This window comes from Nuphar pumila, chromosome 12 (genome assembly GCF_984573655.1).
Source record: "Nuphar pumila chromosome 12, dmNupPumi1.hap1.1, whole genome shotgun sequence".
Taxonomy (NCBI): domain Eukaryota; kingdom Viridiplantae; phylum Streptophyta; class Magnoliopsida; order Nymphaeales; family Nymphaeaceae; genus Nuphar; species Nuphar pumila.
The window spans coordinates 101,877,051-101,893,664 of record NC_143260.1 but is presented as its reverse complement, the minus strand read 5'-3'; the positions used below and the strand labels follow the sequence as shown (position 1 = coordinate 101,893,664).

The 16,614-nt window shown below is 38.6% G+C and overlaps 1 protein-coding gene across 1 annotated transcript; it reads left to right on the top strand.

Moving 5' to 3' along the window:
- The first annotated feature begins 11,735 nt into the window (after window positions 1-11,735).
- LOC149821358 (uncharacterized) lies at window positions 11,736-15,403 on the top strand. Its single transcript, XM_089981939.1, has 3 exons — window positions 11,736-11,910; window positions 12,087-12,276; window positions 14,830-15,403. Exons 1-3 carry the CDS (start codon window positions 11,736-11,738, stop codon window positions 15,401-15,403), a joined length of 939 nt encoding a protein of 312 aa, XP_089838065.1.
- The last annotated feature ends 1,211 nt before the right edge of the window (window positions 15,404-16,614 follow it).

Below are 16,614 nucleotides of genomic sequence, written 5' to 3'. Positions count from 1 at the left end.
TTATGGTCTTAGGTTTTTTTTTCTTTGCGTGATTTGTGTTGGACTTTCATATAGCTACACTTTTATGGAGGTAATTTGGCCATTCAAATATTTGTACAATGTAAACAGTAGATTGTTATTACATACTTGGTAAGAACTTGGGACTTCATTTATCAAAAGGTTCTATAAGACTACATCAATCAGGCTCATCATTAATTTCATCGATATAAAAAATTGGCAAAAGTAAGCTTTACAATAATTATTTGATTTTTTTAAATATATGATTAGTATAATTTATTAGTAAATATTTTTTTATAGTGTGTTTGTGCCCACCCTAGTTTAGATTTCTGGCTCCGCCCCTGTCCAAATGTTTTTGTGGTCTACATCATGTCAAAGTTAATATCATTCAGATGGGTTAATATTTGGTGTTTTTGAAGGTATATAATTATTGAGTTTTTGTTTGTAGATCAGACCTCATAGATGTGATTTTACAAGATTTATTTCCTAGAAAATGAATTTTGAATCATGTGATATTACAATCTCAAGTAATTTAGGTAAACCCTTCAACAAAGCAAATACTAATTTTACTAAACTACTAAAATAGGATATGAATCAATTATTGAGATCCAATATGGATTATAATGACCCAAAATAAAAAAATTATCCAAACTAAAATAATATGTATATCAGGACCTGCATCCATTTACACCTTGGTGACAGACGTCAATGAGGAGAAGATGAGGTTGGGGGCATATCCGAATGGGAGAGAGAAACGAGGAAAAACTTGGAGTCGGGGAGGAGCGCATGGCATGCGTTGGCAGGGTTTTGGTAATCAACCACCATTTTTTATGTGCCCGTGGTTCCATCTAGGGCTGAAATGGATTAGATATGATATGATTGGATATCCTATCCGAGTCCAATGTGTTATATCGTTTATTGGATCCTTTAAGTAAGATCTGAATGTGCATTGGATTGGATTCAGATATATTCAGTCAGATGACTTTCAGATTCGGATAAATATTTTAAGTAGGATCTAGAATTTATCTGAATCAAAATCCTACATATTTTGCATGTAAATAGCTTGCTTTTTTCTATATTTTTCCGGATCCAGTATTTATCACTTGCATTTTAGATTTGGCTTTGGATATACCATTTTTATTTTGAATTTGGATTCAGATCTGGCAGGATCCAGCCTCAATCCGACCTGTTTGAGCTGGTAGTTGCATCTCTGCCACCCAAAATGCAAAATGTTGTAATGTCTATGGACTCCTTGCTTTCTCAATTCATGAAACCACAATGCAGTGCTAAACTGCAGGCTCCCAAACAGACGTAACATCTACTGGGCATCTTATCGATGTTTCTACCAACGGGGGCCTCGGTTGTCTGGTAGGAGCAGCCAGTGCACGTCACCTTATGTTGGGATGTCGTAGGCTCGAAACCCAATGGTATAGTTGTATAATTAACTGGTAGAGGTCTGCCTAACCCCAGCTTGCATTTAAAAAAAAATCTTATTGATGTTTGGGTTAGGTCTTAGGGCAGTTTTCAAAAAGGACGATGCATGAAGTCATAAAATTGTGCACAATCCACAAGGCAATCTCACTCTCAAACAATGGTTCTTGGCAGAGTGCCAACACCCAAAGCCAACGTCAAGCCCTTCTTATCAAGTTTGATCCCAAGTATTTTGCTTGGAAATTGAATCAAGCCCTTCATGGCTCAACCTTTTGATCAGGTCCAGGTATTCTTCTACTGAGTAAAACCCAAATATGGCTTATTCACTGTGCCACCAAATATGGTTGCACAGCCAGCTCCACACACCTGACTAGGTGGGTTGGCTTAAAAGTGTCCAAGTTCAAGGATATGAATCCGGTACTCGGGTGTGCATCCTTTTTTTTTTACTCGGAGAAACCGCCCCAGGCACAGAGACCTAGCCACACTGGCTCAGCTTGCCTTACTAACGGTCTATGTCCATGTCCGCGTAAAACTCTGAGGGCTTACCCCTTGACCCCAGGGAGTCGACAAGCTTCGGCTTAGACAGGGGGTGACATCCATGGGATTTGAACCTAGAGTGCCTGTCAAATGGTCTAGGCCCCATCCCACTATGCCAAACCCCTTTGGTCTCGGGTGTGCATATCCTTTGCTGCAAAAAGTGCTGATAAGCGAGTTGAACGAGTTGACCTTGGCTCGTTTTCTAAAAGAAATTGTTCTCTAAGTGTTTTGAAGATGCAATGCAAATGACTCTGATCTGTCAACAACTTCTAGGTTTGCCAATTGAACTATGGAATCCATTCTTTTTTTTGTCTTGGTCATCAGGGCAGATCAAGCAACCAAAACCCTAGGATAATTATCTTTTGCTCAAATTAGGGTCGTATAGCCTACGGCTTCACTAGAAGTGGAGATTAGAGGAAGGAAATTGTGCATGAAAACTTTATTCATTTTTGTTCGCAATGTGAATCCACTTCACATTCAGGGGTTGTTTGCTCCTTGAGTGAGAAGGCAGGAGATCCGATCGAGTTGTAAGGATGATGAAAGAGAAAATGTTTAAATGGCCCATTGATCTCATCCTAAGAAGTAGGGTAACAATTTTCACTCCAACCCTAATAGGTTTCATGATGCAGTGCATTTGGGCAAGTTGGATGAAGATGTGTCAAAAACCCGAGTCTGGCCGCTTGAACCCTCTCCCGTTTAACTTGAACCATTTTCAGATTTTAGAATTTATTTTGAGCATGTTTGATATTATTTTTTGTTCGGAAATAAGTTTTTAAGAATTTAGATATTTGTTTTGTTTTTTTTGGAAATTTTGTAGCTTAAAATTTTATATTTTAGGTTTATTCATTTTTTGCCCACGGATTCAAATATTAGCTCAAGAGGCTTGTTAGGATTTGTTTGGGCTTTTAGCGGGTGTATGAGACATTTTTGAGTACTTTTTATTTTTGTTTTTATTTTTTATTATTTTTAAATTGTGTGCATGCTCAACCTAGTTGGATCCCCCCTTGGGCAGGTTTGGGTCCAACTAAGTCTATTTTGGAGCCCCTAGATGTTGGGACCTTAGACCCACCCCATTGGGAGTCTTGGGCGGTGACTTAAAGTCCCAAGGGGGGGAGACATTTCTCCTCCCCCTTTTGTTATTAAAAACTCCCAAAAAATGTCAATGGGATGAGAATCTTGTTGTTGTCATTTGAAATCCCTTGAGAAATTACGAGTGAATAAGAGAAATCGTTAATGGGGTCGGGTGCGCTAGATGTGTCCAGGTGTATTTTTTTGCTTTTTAGGACTTTTAGCGATAAAAAGCAGAAAAAAAAATATGTCGCTCATTGCGCCCTTTCGTTTGATTTAGCATCGAACAACTTGCATGTTTGGCGTTACAGGCTTATGTGTGTGTGTGTGTGTGTGTGTGTGTGCAAATTTCATGTTTGTAGGTGCAAGTTGTTTGCACTTTCACACGATTGTAACTGCATGGTCCCAAAATTAAGCATGTAGAACACATCTACAAGGTTTGATTATCTTAAAACAACTTGCATCTTGAGATTCCAACTAGATTGTAACTATAATTGACTGTTGCAGGTTGTTCAATTTTGAAACCTTATAAAAACCCATCCTTGCATCAGAATCAAATGCTCCAAGAAGTCATTCATATCAGAACAAGCATATAGATCATATCTGTACCGTCAGAGTTTTGAAAAAACACTGAAATCCAATAACATATTTCATTTAGAATTGGGCTCATTTTGTAGGTTTGGGAGGGTTTGCATTGAGGGTCTCTCTCTCTCTCTCTCTCTCTCTCTCTCTCTCTCTCTATATATATATATATATATATATATATATATATATATATATATATATATATATATATATATATATATATATATATATATAGGGTTTCCATCGGGCGTGTTTTCTTTCTCTATAATCGCTAGAGAATGTTTGGCTTGCAAGCAACAATTTAGAGTTCAAATTCCTTTATTTACAGTTAGAAACAATGTACTTATATTGTAAATGAGCAAGTTTGACCTTCTTTGTTTTGAAAGGCAAACTGGGGTTAGTTAGACCCCCTACAAGTTTGTACAATTATACCATTGGGTTTTGAACCTTCAACGTCCCAACACAAGATGACGTGCACTAGCTGCTACTACCAGATAAGCGGAGCTTCCGTTGGTGCCAGTTTGAGCTTTGCTCAGTAGGTTTAACTTTTTATTACTTTTAATTTTGAAAAATATATCTTTTTTGGTAAACGAGTAGTTTGAGCTCAGCTTATTTAACTCGAGCTTATTATGGGTTCATACTCGGCTAGGCTAGCCACTAGAACAAACTAAGTGTGAACACCTTCTATTGGGTTCGTTTGGCTGGTTTAACAGCCCTAGCTACTCGCGTTTACCTATAGTTACACTTGCTCTTGGAAGAAAGGTCTTAATTAACCTAGTTCTGTTTTCCCCTCTTCCTTTTTTTTTCCATTTAATTGAAAAATCTAAACATTAGCTCTCCCAGTCAAATTCATAGACATGGAACACAAATTAAAGCGACTATTCCTAGCTTTTATTTTCTATCATTTGGTTTAGACTTTTCCTAGCATTTAACCACTATAGAAAAAAATAGTTTTTTTTTTATTAACTAAATTGTGTTCATAACTTCATATTTCCTTCCTCTCAAGAAAAGGGAAAAAATAAGAAAAGAAAAAAAGGAGGTAGAAGAAAGAAGAAAGGGGAAGGGGGCATGGATAGAGTTTCCATAATGTTCTAGACTTGGCTCGATTAGGCTCTCAAAGGATAGGCAACCTTAGGTGTGAGCCTGCATATAAAAGTTTGAAGCTCTCTTTTGAACACACATAAGGAACTACCTAGCCCATATGGTAGGAGCAACTTGTGAACGTCACTAAGTTGAATGGACATCACAAGTTCGAAACTCATAGGTGGCATCGCTTGCTGCAAAGTCGATGCTAGGTGCACTCCTTGCTAGGTAGGGGGACCTCAAGGGTTTTACCAACCAGAGGCCAGCCAATGTGCAGTCGGTGATGAAGTGGGTTTTTCTCTTGGATTATCCAAATAAACCAACATATGGGTCTACCTAAGCCCAAAGATTAAAAATTGGCAGAAAGAGACCTCTCTCATTTCTCCACTGCACCTACTAAAGCATGAGTGCTACCTAGGAGATTAAGTGCAGTTCCTATTTTCTATTCACCTTTCCTAACCACTGAATATATAGGTAAAGCCAGAAATGCAAGCGTTAAATAGTTTATGGTATTGTTTTGTAGGCAAAGAAATGTGACCAAGTTTGCGAACTTCAGAATTAATTATGCAGTAAGAACTGGAGATCATGAACTTAGTTGGTAATTTTAGATGTTGAGATCGTGGACTTTATCTTGTTTTTCAAGAAACACGATCCCTTTTGCTTAGATAGAGCAAGCAATTGCGTACAAGGTGACAAAAAAAACTAAATCTGCAGCACTATGCACTCTTAACAATTGATAAAATGATATTTATAAGACTCAACTACTTTTGGTCTTCCAGATATATTAAAAACCATCAAATCTCGTTATTGGGATTTTCTTTTTCATTTTACTTTTTTGGATAAGTAAGCTGGGGTTAGGCAGTCTCCTACAATTTACATATCAAGAAGTGAAGGAAGCTAGTCTGATGGTTTATCCTTCCAAAACCAATAAACTCCAATGCTCCTTGGCAAAGGAAAATCTGTTGATAAATTTTAATTTTTGTTTTTCTTAACAAAATCTTGGAATGAATATATATCTTTCAAAATATGTCACAAAACATACAAAGATAATATAAATGTCCCATTAATAACACATTAATATCATGATAAAAAAAACACCATATTTTCAAAATACCACCCTTTTTTTGGATTGTAGCAATTTTTTAAAATCTCATGACAAAATTGATGAGATTTTCAAAAAAATGGCAGATATTTGTGACTCTCCTTACAACCATGTATCCTAGAGACGATCCAAATCTAGCCACATAAGGTTAAACTGGATCAAGGACACCAGATCAACTGGATCCAACCAATTCTCATCCCTAATGTCACTTAGATGATCCGAACCGGGTGGGGCGACTCCTTCCAACCAAACCTTAGTTCCTCCCTCCTAAGTCCTGAGCCATATCCTTGGATGCTGTTATACCTAGGGATGTTCTAGTTTCTGCAGGGTACAATGGACCCGGGTCTCTTTTAAGGTCCCATGCTTCTTTTAGCTGTCCTTCACTACACGTACGTGAAGTGGTGCCTGGGCTCATTTATGCCCTAGATAGCTGGGCCCACCCGGAGGAGAAGCCGTTGACCCACCTTAACTCAACCCTAGACTAGAGACCCCTTTCTGGGCTAGGTTGAGTCGTCCTTGATCTGACCCACCCGGGTAGTCAACTTCGTCCTTTTCCCAATGGTAAAATTAGGGCCTTCCAAAACAAACTGAAATAAAAGAGAGAATTCTTTTTTTTTTTACCAAGGTTTAGGTTATAGTCACAAATCTAGGTGAAAAGATCAGGTGTGCAATATGATTGCACAAATATTTGTGCATTAAGCACCTTATCACCCTCCATCTTGGAGCCCAAAACCTAATGGAGGGCGATTGGGTGCTTAATGCACAATTTTTGTGAAATCATATTGCACAAGATCCAAACTCCAAATCTAGTTATCCGGATTATATAGGCAAAAAATAATACAACAACAACAACAACTACGCCTTCATCCCAAAACAATTGGGGTCGGCGATATGAACCAAAAAAGAAAATCATTTTGGGTCTTAAAAAATAATCTTAGAATAAATTTAAGAAATTTTTTTATGTTGAATTTCGAGAAGATGATGGTATATTAAATTTTAAAATATATTATATATAAATAAAAAGATATTAATCATATATAAATATATAATTTATTGGATTTTGCACTAATGATGTGATAATATTGCAATAAAAATGCAATATTTTTCAAAATAGACGTACGACATTTTGAAATTATCATGTCTTTTTTTACTTATATAGGATTTTCCAAAAATTGTCTGTATTTTTCAGTATGGTCTAGGTCATAATATAAGAACTGGCTTAGTTGCAATTGTCCCTTTTTCCTCATTTGTAGATTTTTGTTAAATCTGTGATGTGATTGGTCATTGCCCCCACATACTCCCTATCTTGTCTTGCTTGTTGAATTATTTGAACTGGAATTATTCTTTCCCAATTTTCTCTATCATTGATTGGGATGCAAACGGTTCAAATCTGAACTGCCAAATAAACAGGGAGTGGATCGGGTCAGAACCAGAACAACCAAAGATTACAAAACCTCCATCCTAAGTTGGACCCGTTTCCTTCGCTAATTGCTGATAACCCATGTGTAGGGGTGTCAACTGGCCTGGTTTACCCAGACCCGACTCAAATCAAACTTTATAGGGTCCGGGTATGGTGATAAATAAGAAGACCCGATTAAGACCCGGGTCCAGACCTGAAGATCCAATTAATACATGGACCCGGGTACAGTTTGTGAAATTTTATACCAGACTTAGACCCTACCCGAGTTCCGATTACGATTCGTAATTTTTAAATGTAAAACTGATAAAAAATCTGGTTTTACCGGGTTTGGTTCATGTAATTCTTATTGGGTATGGTGATAAATAAGAAAACCTGATTAAGACCCGGGTCCGAACCTGAAGATCAGATTAATACATTGGGGCACTCTGGTTATATCTTTGTCCCCTCCCTGGGAAGAAGCCGTTGACTGACCTTAACTCAACCCTTGACTAGAGACCCCCCTTTCTGCTTGGCTGAGTTGACTCGTCCTTGATCTAACACCCTGGTTGTCAACTTCGTCCTTTTCCCAACGGTAAAATTAGAGCCTTCTAAAAGTCAAATCACGTAAAACAAACTCAGATGAGAGAGAGTAAACAAGGTTTAGGTTATAGTCACAAATCTATAATAAATTTAAGAATTTTTTTTGTTGAATCTCGAGAAAATGTTGGTATATTAAATTTTAAAATATATTATACATAAATAAAAAATATTAATAATATAGAAATATATAATTTATTGGATTTTGCACTAATAATGTAATAATATTGCAAAAAAAGTGTAATATTTTTCAAAATAAGTATTTGTCAGTATGGTCTAGGTCATAATATGAGAACCGACTTACTTGCAATTGTCTCTTGCTTGGTAGATTTTTGATAAATCTGTGATGTGATTGATCGTTGCCCCCACATACACACTATCTTGTCTTGCTGAATTATTTGTCATGGAATTGGTCTTTCCCAATTTTCTCTCATTGATTGGGATGCAAACGGTTCAAATCTGGAACAGCTAAATACATGAGGAATCGGATCCGATCAGATCCAGAACAGCCAAAGATTACAAAATCACCATCCTAAATCGGACTGTTTGCTTAGCTAATTGTTGATACCCCACGGGTAGGGGTGTAAACGGCCCTGGTTTATACAGACCCGATCCGAACCAAACCCTATAGGGTCCGGGTATGGTGATAAATAAGAAGACCCGGGTCTGGACCTGAAGATTTGATTAATACATGAACCCATGTATAGTTTGTGAAATTTTATACCAGACCTGGACTTGACCTGAGTTCTCATTAAGACCCATAAATTTTCAATGTAAAAATGATAAAAAATATGCTTTTACCAGGTATTGTCCGGGTTTGGTTCATGTAGTTCTTATTGGGTTTGGGTATGATTTTCTTATGGTGGACCTGATTACCCGAGTATGGACCCGATACCATACCCAAAAATCTGATTCAAGTCTGGTTTCACTTGGGTCCGAACCTAACCTGACCCGTTGACATTCCTGCCCACGGGTATCCTTAGAAGATTTTAAACGAGAAATTGCACCATAATGTATTGGAGACAGGATTTTTGTCGCAATTTGTTCAAAAAGGCAATGCAAAGCTAGAGAGCTTCATTATCAAAAAAAAAATGCAAGAAAGTGTCGGCCAAAATGTTGATTACTCTATCAAAAGCTGGTTATCGCTCCTCTAAACTATCTTTTTTTTTAATGTTTTGACCAGGGTTACCGGAAGCGCCTAGCTAAAAGGGGAAGCGCGCTTCGGAAGCGCGAAACGTCGCGCTTCCGAAGCGTGGGGGGAAGCATCCCCTTTTTTGGGAAGCACGCTTCCCTTTAATGGAGGACGTGTTTCCCTTTAATGGGGGACGCGCTTCCCTTTAATGGGAAGTGCGCTTCCCATCACGCTTCCCCCTCGCTTCTCCTGTTTTTCCAATTTTTTGTATTTTTTATTTTTTCGCTTCCTCATCGCTTTCGAGACGCTTCTTAGGTCGCTTTCGAGACACTTCCCGAATCGGTCCTAAGTGGTCCCACGCTTCCCCGCTTCCTAAAATTTTGAAAGTGCCTCGCTTCCCGCTTCCCGTATCGCTTCCCGCTCCCGCTTCCTCAACTGGCAACCATGGTTTTGACAATAAAAATGCAAGAAAATGAAAAAGTTTCAATTTATCATGAGATTTTCTCTATAGTTTTTAATTCATTTTAAACTTGTTTTACTAAGCTATACAGTAATAAAGGTCTTGCCACTTATGGGGAATCCTTTTGGAGAACTTGGAGCTGAGATAGCTGATCAGAACTCCCATTTACCTGCTAAGAGTAAGAGCCTACAACCATCTACTGCACTTTACTGGCTAAGGCTAAAAGCAACTGATTAAAGTGCATCTTCTGCTGTCTCCAGTCTAGAAGGAAAATAAAAATTGAGAAATTAGCTAGGAGCTCTATTTCTTGTAGCTCACCATGGGAACAGGAATGTGGGAAAGTCACTGACCCTTGGAACTCCTTGCAGAGGTTGAGCATCATTAAAGAGCCGTACGACAAGACCTTAGACTTTCATTAGTTGCAAAGCTTGTCCCTTGGCGACTGCCATGAGCCTTCATTTCATGATAATGACACTTGCCCAAGAGAAGAACCAACAACAATGAATACTAAAACTCACAAAAATATAAGAAATTAAAGCACTTTCGGCAGTCTTTACTCAACTTTAGCTAGCTAGGTCAAGCAATCATTTTTTTTTTAAGACAAGTAATCAATACACCAATACAAGCGTCCTTCTCAGATAGTTTTTCTTTTTTATAATCCAAGAAAGAAAGAAAAAACCTCATCAGGGCAAGTTTTGGAAGGAGAAAGTGATGCAAAATAAAAAAATTAGTACTGATTTTTTTGACCCATGCAAATTTTTCTAGAGTTACACTTTTTAATAAGAAATATGCTTCCATGACAAGAGCAAAAGAATGTTTTCTACCAAGAAAAGATTTATTTTTACACTCTCCGCCACCCCATCTCACCACCACCACCATCATCATCCATCTCAACTTAGACAAATTTTTTCACAATTTTCCGCTTCCTTTTTCTTATGCTATACAAACAAGCAAAAAAAATTCTTTTGAAAAACTTTTCATAGTTTTCTCACTTCCAAATGTGCCCTTAAGGTCCTCCCTGCCCACAAAGTAGTGCACTCAACTTCGACCTTAGGGCAAGATCGAGGTGCCACCCCCATGGGTGGCAAACTTGTGATGTTCCATCAACTTGGTGACATTCACAAGTTGTCCCTACCAGGGAGCCCTTGTAGACGCACAAATGGTATCTTCATCATTAAAAACAAACTAAAATAAAATAATTATTAAAGTCAACCCTAACAGGTCATGAATTGGTGAATAGATCACAAAGAGTCTTGCTTTAGTTTGTCAAGTCTTGATAAATTCTTCACACCTCAATAGCTTTTACAAAAAAGATAGTGGGACTACCTGCTAGTGAAAATCATAAACCAGGCCACAAAACGCCGTTCCCCACATTATTCAATGTTGATCCAATCCAAGAGTTGAATTCCAAAAGGTCAACCCGTCAACTTCTGTACTTTATAGTAGTTGGCAGGTGCGTTTTAATTTCAATCTCATCTCCCACCGACTATTTCTTTTCAAAAACTGGATATTATCAAAAAACAAAAAAAAAATAACAAATTTTCTTTTTTATTTTGTTTTTAATGACGAATAACCCTGGTTCAATTCAGAACTGGGTCACTTAATGGGTCTGCCTCACTGCAAGATAAACCTTGGGTCATCGACACCCAAGCTCTTACGGAGCCCACCACACTCACACACCAGATGGGAGTCGAACTTGGGATGAAAGGGTCGTCAACACCTTCTCCCTATGCCCCCTTCCACTTGGGGTGGGTTCTCTAGCAAATTTTGTCATTCCAGAGTTTCCTGATGCACTGGCAATATGACAGCATTCGCTTAGTTAGGGTCACTTAGAAAAGCACATCTCTCTCTCTCTCTCTCTCTCTCTCTCTATATATATATATATATATATATATATATATATATATATATATATAGTCTCTATCTCTGCATGGTTTTCTTTCGGCGTGTATGCAGGGGTTAGGCAGACCCCTACCGCTACCAGTTATACAGCGATACCATTGGGATTTGAACTTGCAACCTCCCAATACAACACAAGGTGACATGCACTAGCTGCTCCTACCAGACAAGCGGATCCCCTATTGGTGGCGTGTATATATACATGATAGAGATTGAGAGAGGTAATATACTCTTTCTTCTTCCTTCAAACTCTTCATTTCTTTTTGATAAAAAGGAGATTTAAACTCTTCATTCATTCAAAGTTCAAACGCTTCATTTAAAACTACATATAACACTATCTGTCTTTCTGTACATATATATATCCCATCTTCCTTCATATTTATGGTCCTCCTGGTCTTTATTTTCTAATATATCATTAGGATTCCAAACGACGAAGAAGATTCCCATGGAAGAGAATGGGTGCGAGGAAGAAGAGCTCGTAAGAGAGCTTCTAGACGACAACACCCCCTTCATCATTCTCCCAACATGCAGCGAGTCTGAGCCGGAATTCGGCCGATTTATATCGAGAATTTTCTCTGGGCCTACGATTAGCGACATCAAAAATGCATTATCATTTAGCTGCCGGACTTCCGTGCTCGAAAACCGATCAACTACCACCACCATCACCACTACTACTACCACCACCAGCGACACTGCCACCGCAGGATTCCGCTCAACGTAAGTTGTAAAAGAGAAGAATTATGCATCTGGAGGCTCTTTTGCAATTGTGAGAAATACTAATAACATGATTGTTTAGCTTCATTCGAAAAAATTGACGTGTTTGTTTTTCATTTTAGGCTTTCGTTTCTAGACAATGGATCGGAGAAGAGCAAGATGGACAACAAATACACGCTCAGGATCAAGAGTTGTGGGAATGGGACGGTGGATGATGGATACAAATGGAGGAAATATGGCCAAAAGATCATCAAGAATAGTCCTAACCCTAGGTATTATCTCTCTCATATTTTTTATGGTGAAGATCCCCATCGAAGCGGGTAGTCTTCTGGTGGGGTTATCGACGCCCAAGCCCTTAAAAATCCTGTTAGAGAAAGGCGCCCACACACACACCCGGTGGGAGTCGAACCTGCGGTGAAGGGGTCATACTAACTTTTTCTTAAGAATTATCACACTTTTTTTTTTAAAATTTATGAGTTTGATCCTAATTTTCGCTTATAATTTTACATATTGCACTAGATTTGAGGGGAAAAAAGAAATTATTGCACATGAGGGCTCCACTCTTTTAGTAGGGGTAACTTGTGAGCGCCGTCGAGCTAAAGGAATGTCACGAGTTCGAAACCCACTGGTGCATGCCCTTTGCAGCGATGCTAAAGCTGGGTGTACTCCCTTGTGAGCAAGAGGGACTTTAAGGTTTTTAACCTGCACGAGCCGAAGCTTGGTGGCTCTCTAGGGACGAGGGGTAAGCCCTTAGAGTTTTACGCTGTTAGGACAGGACCGTAAGTAGGCAGATAGAGTCAGAGCCACTAGGTCTATAGTCTTGGGGCGGTTTCTCCTAGTAAAAAAACATGGGATTGTGCAAAGTGCATGGTTTTCTTGAAATATTTAAAAAAAAGTAAAAATAGTTTATTGCACTTGCACCGCCAGGGGTGTTCCAAAATGCCCTCAATCTTTTAGAGAAATGCCTGAAACACCTTTCCTCTATCATGGTTGTTGGTCGTTTTGGTAGATCCTCTTGTATCTTTTAGTACCCAAATATTCCAATTTTATGTAAAGTTCGCCTACCTAGGTTTCACCCTTTTGAAAGAGGGAGATGATCAACAGATTCTTTGTTTTTTTTTTTCTTTTTGTAATATGAAAATATGCTTTGTTTGGCATGACGATTTGCAATTTCTTTGTCATGAACCAACAAGAGTATTTTGGTAATTAGGACTTTAAACTTTGAGGGCAGGACGATTCCACGTAGAGAAAAAGATTTTGCCATTTTGGTCCCTAAAGCTTTTGTTTGGTTCTTAACATATTGAAGGAAGGACTACCATACCTATATGTTCCAGGGAACCACAAATTGCCATTTTAGAAGACGAGGGCATTATGGTAATTTCGTACATTCTTTCTCAGCAAATTACTAAAATAGCCTTTAAAAAAGACCTGTCCTGTATTTTTGGTTTATATTTTTGTCATGTTTTTTTGGGGCAAGTTTGTCACTAAAATTATGGGCCGCCTCGAATTTTTTTGGTCACCTATCGAACTCCATGAAGGTGTTCTGGCCCTTTTCAAGGATTGTTTTGTGCCCATGGAAAGGGACGAAACAATTTTGTCTTGGATTTCTTATATTTGAAATGGTCAGGGACAAGATAAGAGTGGTTCATGAACATGAAGAAGGACCAAGTTCATGAACTCTAGCTTTTGGAACTTTGAAGTTCATAAACTTGGTTGTGCTTCACTCTTAGGTTTTATATCTTCTTGAGAAACGGTCATGCTTCATTCTTAGATTTCATATCTTCTTGTACGTACACTATATAGGATAGGTGAAGTGGCTTGGGTTAAACTCTCTATTCACTTGTAAGAGCTTGAACATGGGGTAGTTGTAAGATAGCCCTACCACCTTGTGTTTGGTAACCCCATGATGGGTGTAGCGCCCCGCATTCAAATTGCCCGTTGGGGCCCGTGGAAATATATAGGATGATCGTGCATTTCTGCGGAAATCCCCAGGTTTTCACGGCACGAATGGGTTGGTCATGGGTGCATTTCTGCAGAAATCCTTCGGTTTCCGCGGCACACAAACGAACCCATGTAGTTCAGTGACCCTTCACCTGTCTTTTAGAATTGTAGTTTCTCATCTCGATTTTTTTTTTGTATTAATGTGGTGTTTGCTCGCCTCTGATCAGTGTGTTCACCATGTTCTTATTATCTTTTTTAATAAATCTCTTCTTTCATTAAAAATAAAAGAGACCGAAAGAATGATATTATTGAAATAGAAGACAGAGTGGTGACTTGATTTATTGTTATCTTCACGAATCCCTTTGATTTAAGGATATGACAGATTGGTGACTTGTTATTGTTATCTTTTATTTTATTTTACAATGATTTGTAAAAAGATCAATAGAAAACCAAAGAATACATCTTTCTCTATTGTGTTTTTCTTCAATATCATCTTTCTAAATAGGAACAATAGGGGGTTCGATTCTCATGGGCACTGCCGCCTCGCATAACCACGACAACCAGCATAAGCTCTAGGGGCGAGGGTCCAACCCTCGGTGTTTCATGCTGCCGGGATGGCGACTATGTCTCCACGCTTGGATGTGGTTTCTTCAAGTAATATATATATATATATATATATAACAGATATTTCAGGGCAGTCACAAGCTCACCAAACTTGCACACTACCTCTTCTTGATCAGGTCTATATATTTTTAGACGCATGGCAGCTGTGCATGTTAATGGTTATCTTCAACTTGCTTGTGATGCATAAAAACAGGACCCTTGCTGTCGGCCTTTATTTTATTTATTCATGTATTTATTTTGATTTACTTTTTTGTATGTAGGAGCTACTACAGGTGCACAAATCCACAATGTAGTGCAAAGAAGCAGGTGGAGAGATCACCAGAGGACCCAGAGACACTTGTCGTGACATATGATGGGCTCCACCTCCACTATACCTATCCCTTCTTCCAATTAAGGCAGCAGTCTATGGAGCACCCAGCTGAGCCCACCAAGAGGCCTAGGGTCGATTTGCTTGAGCCCGAGGTTGGCCCACTACAGGAGCCACCTTTAATTCCTAGGCAGCATGATCAACAACCCCAACCACACCTCAACTGCCTCAATTCCTTTGGAAAAGGTGGAGAAACCCCTCCCCTTCCTCCAATTCCCACTCCCACTCCCACCCCTCTACCTACCCAACAACCTCCACTTGGTCTGCTTCAAGATATTGTTCCTCTGGGCATCATGAATCCCCTGCAACCTCCAAGTTGTGCCGAAATAAAATTATCATCACCACCATCACCATCACCGTCATTGTTGTCGTCACCATTGTTATCATCACTATCCTCTTCATCTTGTTCTCCTTCTTCTTTGTTCAGTAATGGTTTGTATGATATGGGCATCCTTTCTACTAAATGATCCCCCCATATCTGCATCAAAAGTTGGTGAAATTGACCTTTTGACACCTTCCTTAATAGCTAGCCAAAACACTTATTGGTTGGGGTATCTCATCTTTTCATAATGATCAACCAACTCAAGGATATTCTTGTAACTACTAATAATAAATTCCAACATGCACAATTATATGTGTGTGTGTGTGTGTGTGCGCGTGTGCGCTAGGGTTAATGTGCCACTAAAGCAAACAACCCGAATCGTTTAGTTGTTGTTGTTTTTTTTCTGAAGGGATGAAAACCGGAGTGGATCTATCACCTAGCTATTGTCTTCTCTTTCAAAGAAGGAGAATCGTCATATAAATATCAAGAAATGTAATGCAAAAATAAGGAACTTTGGTGCTGGTTTTTATCTTTAATGGTGTAATACAAAATTGCCTGTTTTAGATTTGCTTTGTTGATTGTATCATTGTAAGAAGTCAGGCATGGAATAGGTGTGAAGGGCTGTGTATCTTTAAATTTCAATGTTTTGTCTGTTTGGGTTCATATTAGTTGGTTCTCTTTTTTGTTTTTTGTTTTTTTTTGTGGGTCCTTGGTATTAAATAAGCAGGTTTGAGTTTGTTACATGAAGCTTTCCATTAGTCACATCAAAGGAGAGGGATGGGGTTGGATGCCTCAGATGAATTGGAGAACAAGCCACGGTTGAGTTGTTTTTTGGTTTAGTGCTGTTATGAGTGATGTGGATGCTCTATGCTCAAAGTTCTTACCTAAATGCATGAGCAACATATATATTTATGGAAGAGGAAGCCTGGATCAGATGGTGGCGCCTAGTAAAAGTTTGATACCCCTAGGTAGTCGTGTCCTCGGCCCGGAGTTTTATCTTGTAGGGAGGCATACCCATTAAGTGACCCAGTTCTGGATGAGGGATCCTTTGTCATAAAAAAAAAAGGTTTGATACCTGCTGCATGGCTGACCTCCAAATAGTTAAAACCTCTCGACAGCCCCTTTTTTCCATCAAGAAAGCTACTGCTTTGATCTTAAAACAAAGAAAGCACACCTCAAGCATCCAACTCTTGACATCCTTAAACCTGAATGCCTTAAACCCACCCACTTAACCGAGTGTGTAAAGCTCTTGTGAGCGAGTGATACAGATTCTATTTCATTTAATAAAAAAAATGATAAATACAAATAATTCTACATCATTGAATAGTTTTATTATTCCACGTAGTCGAAATTATT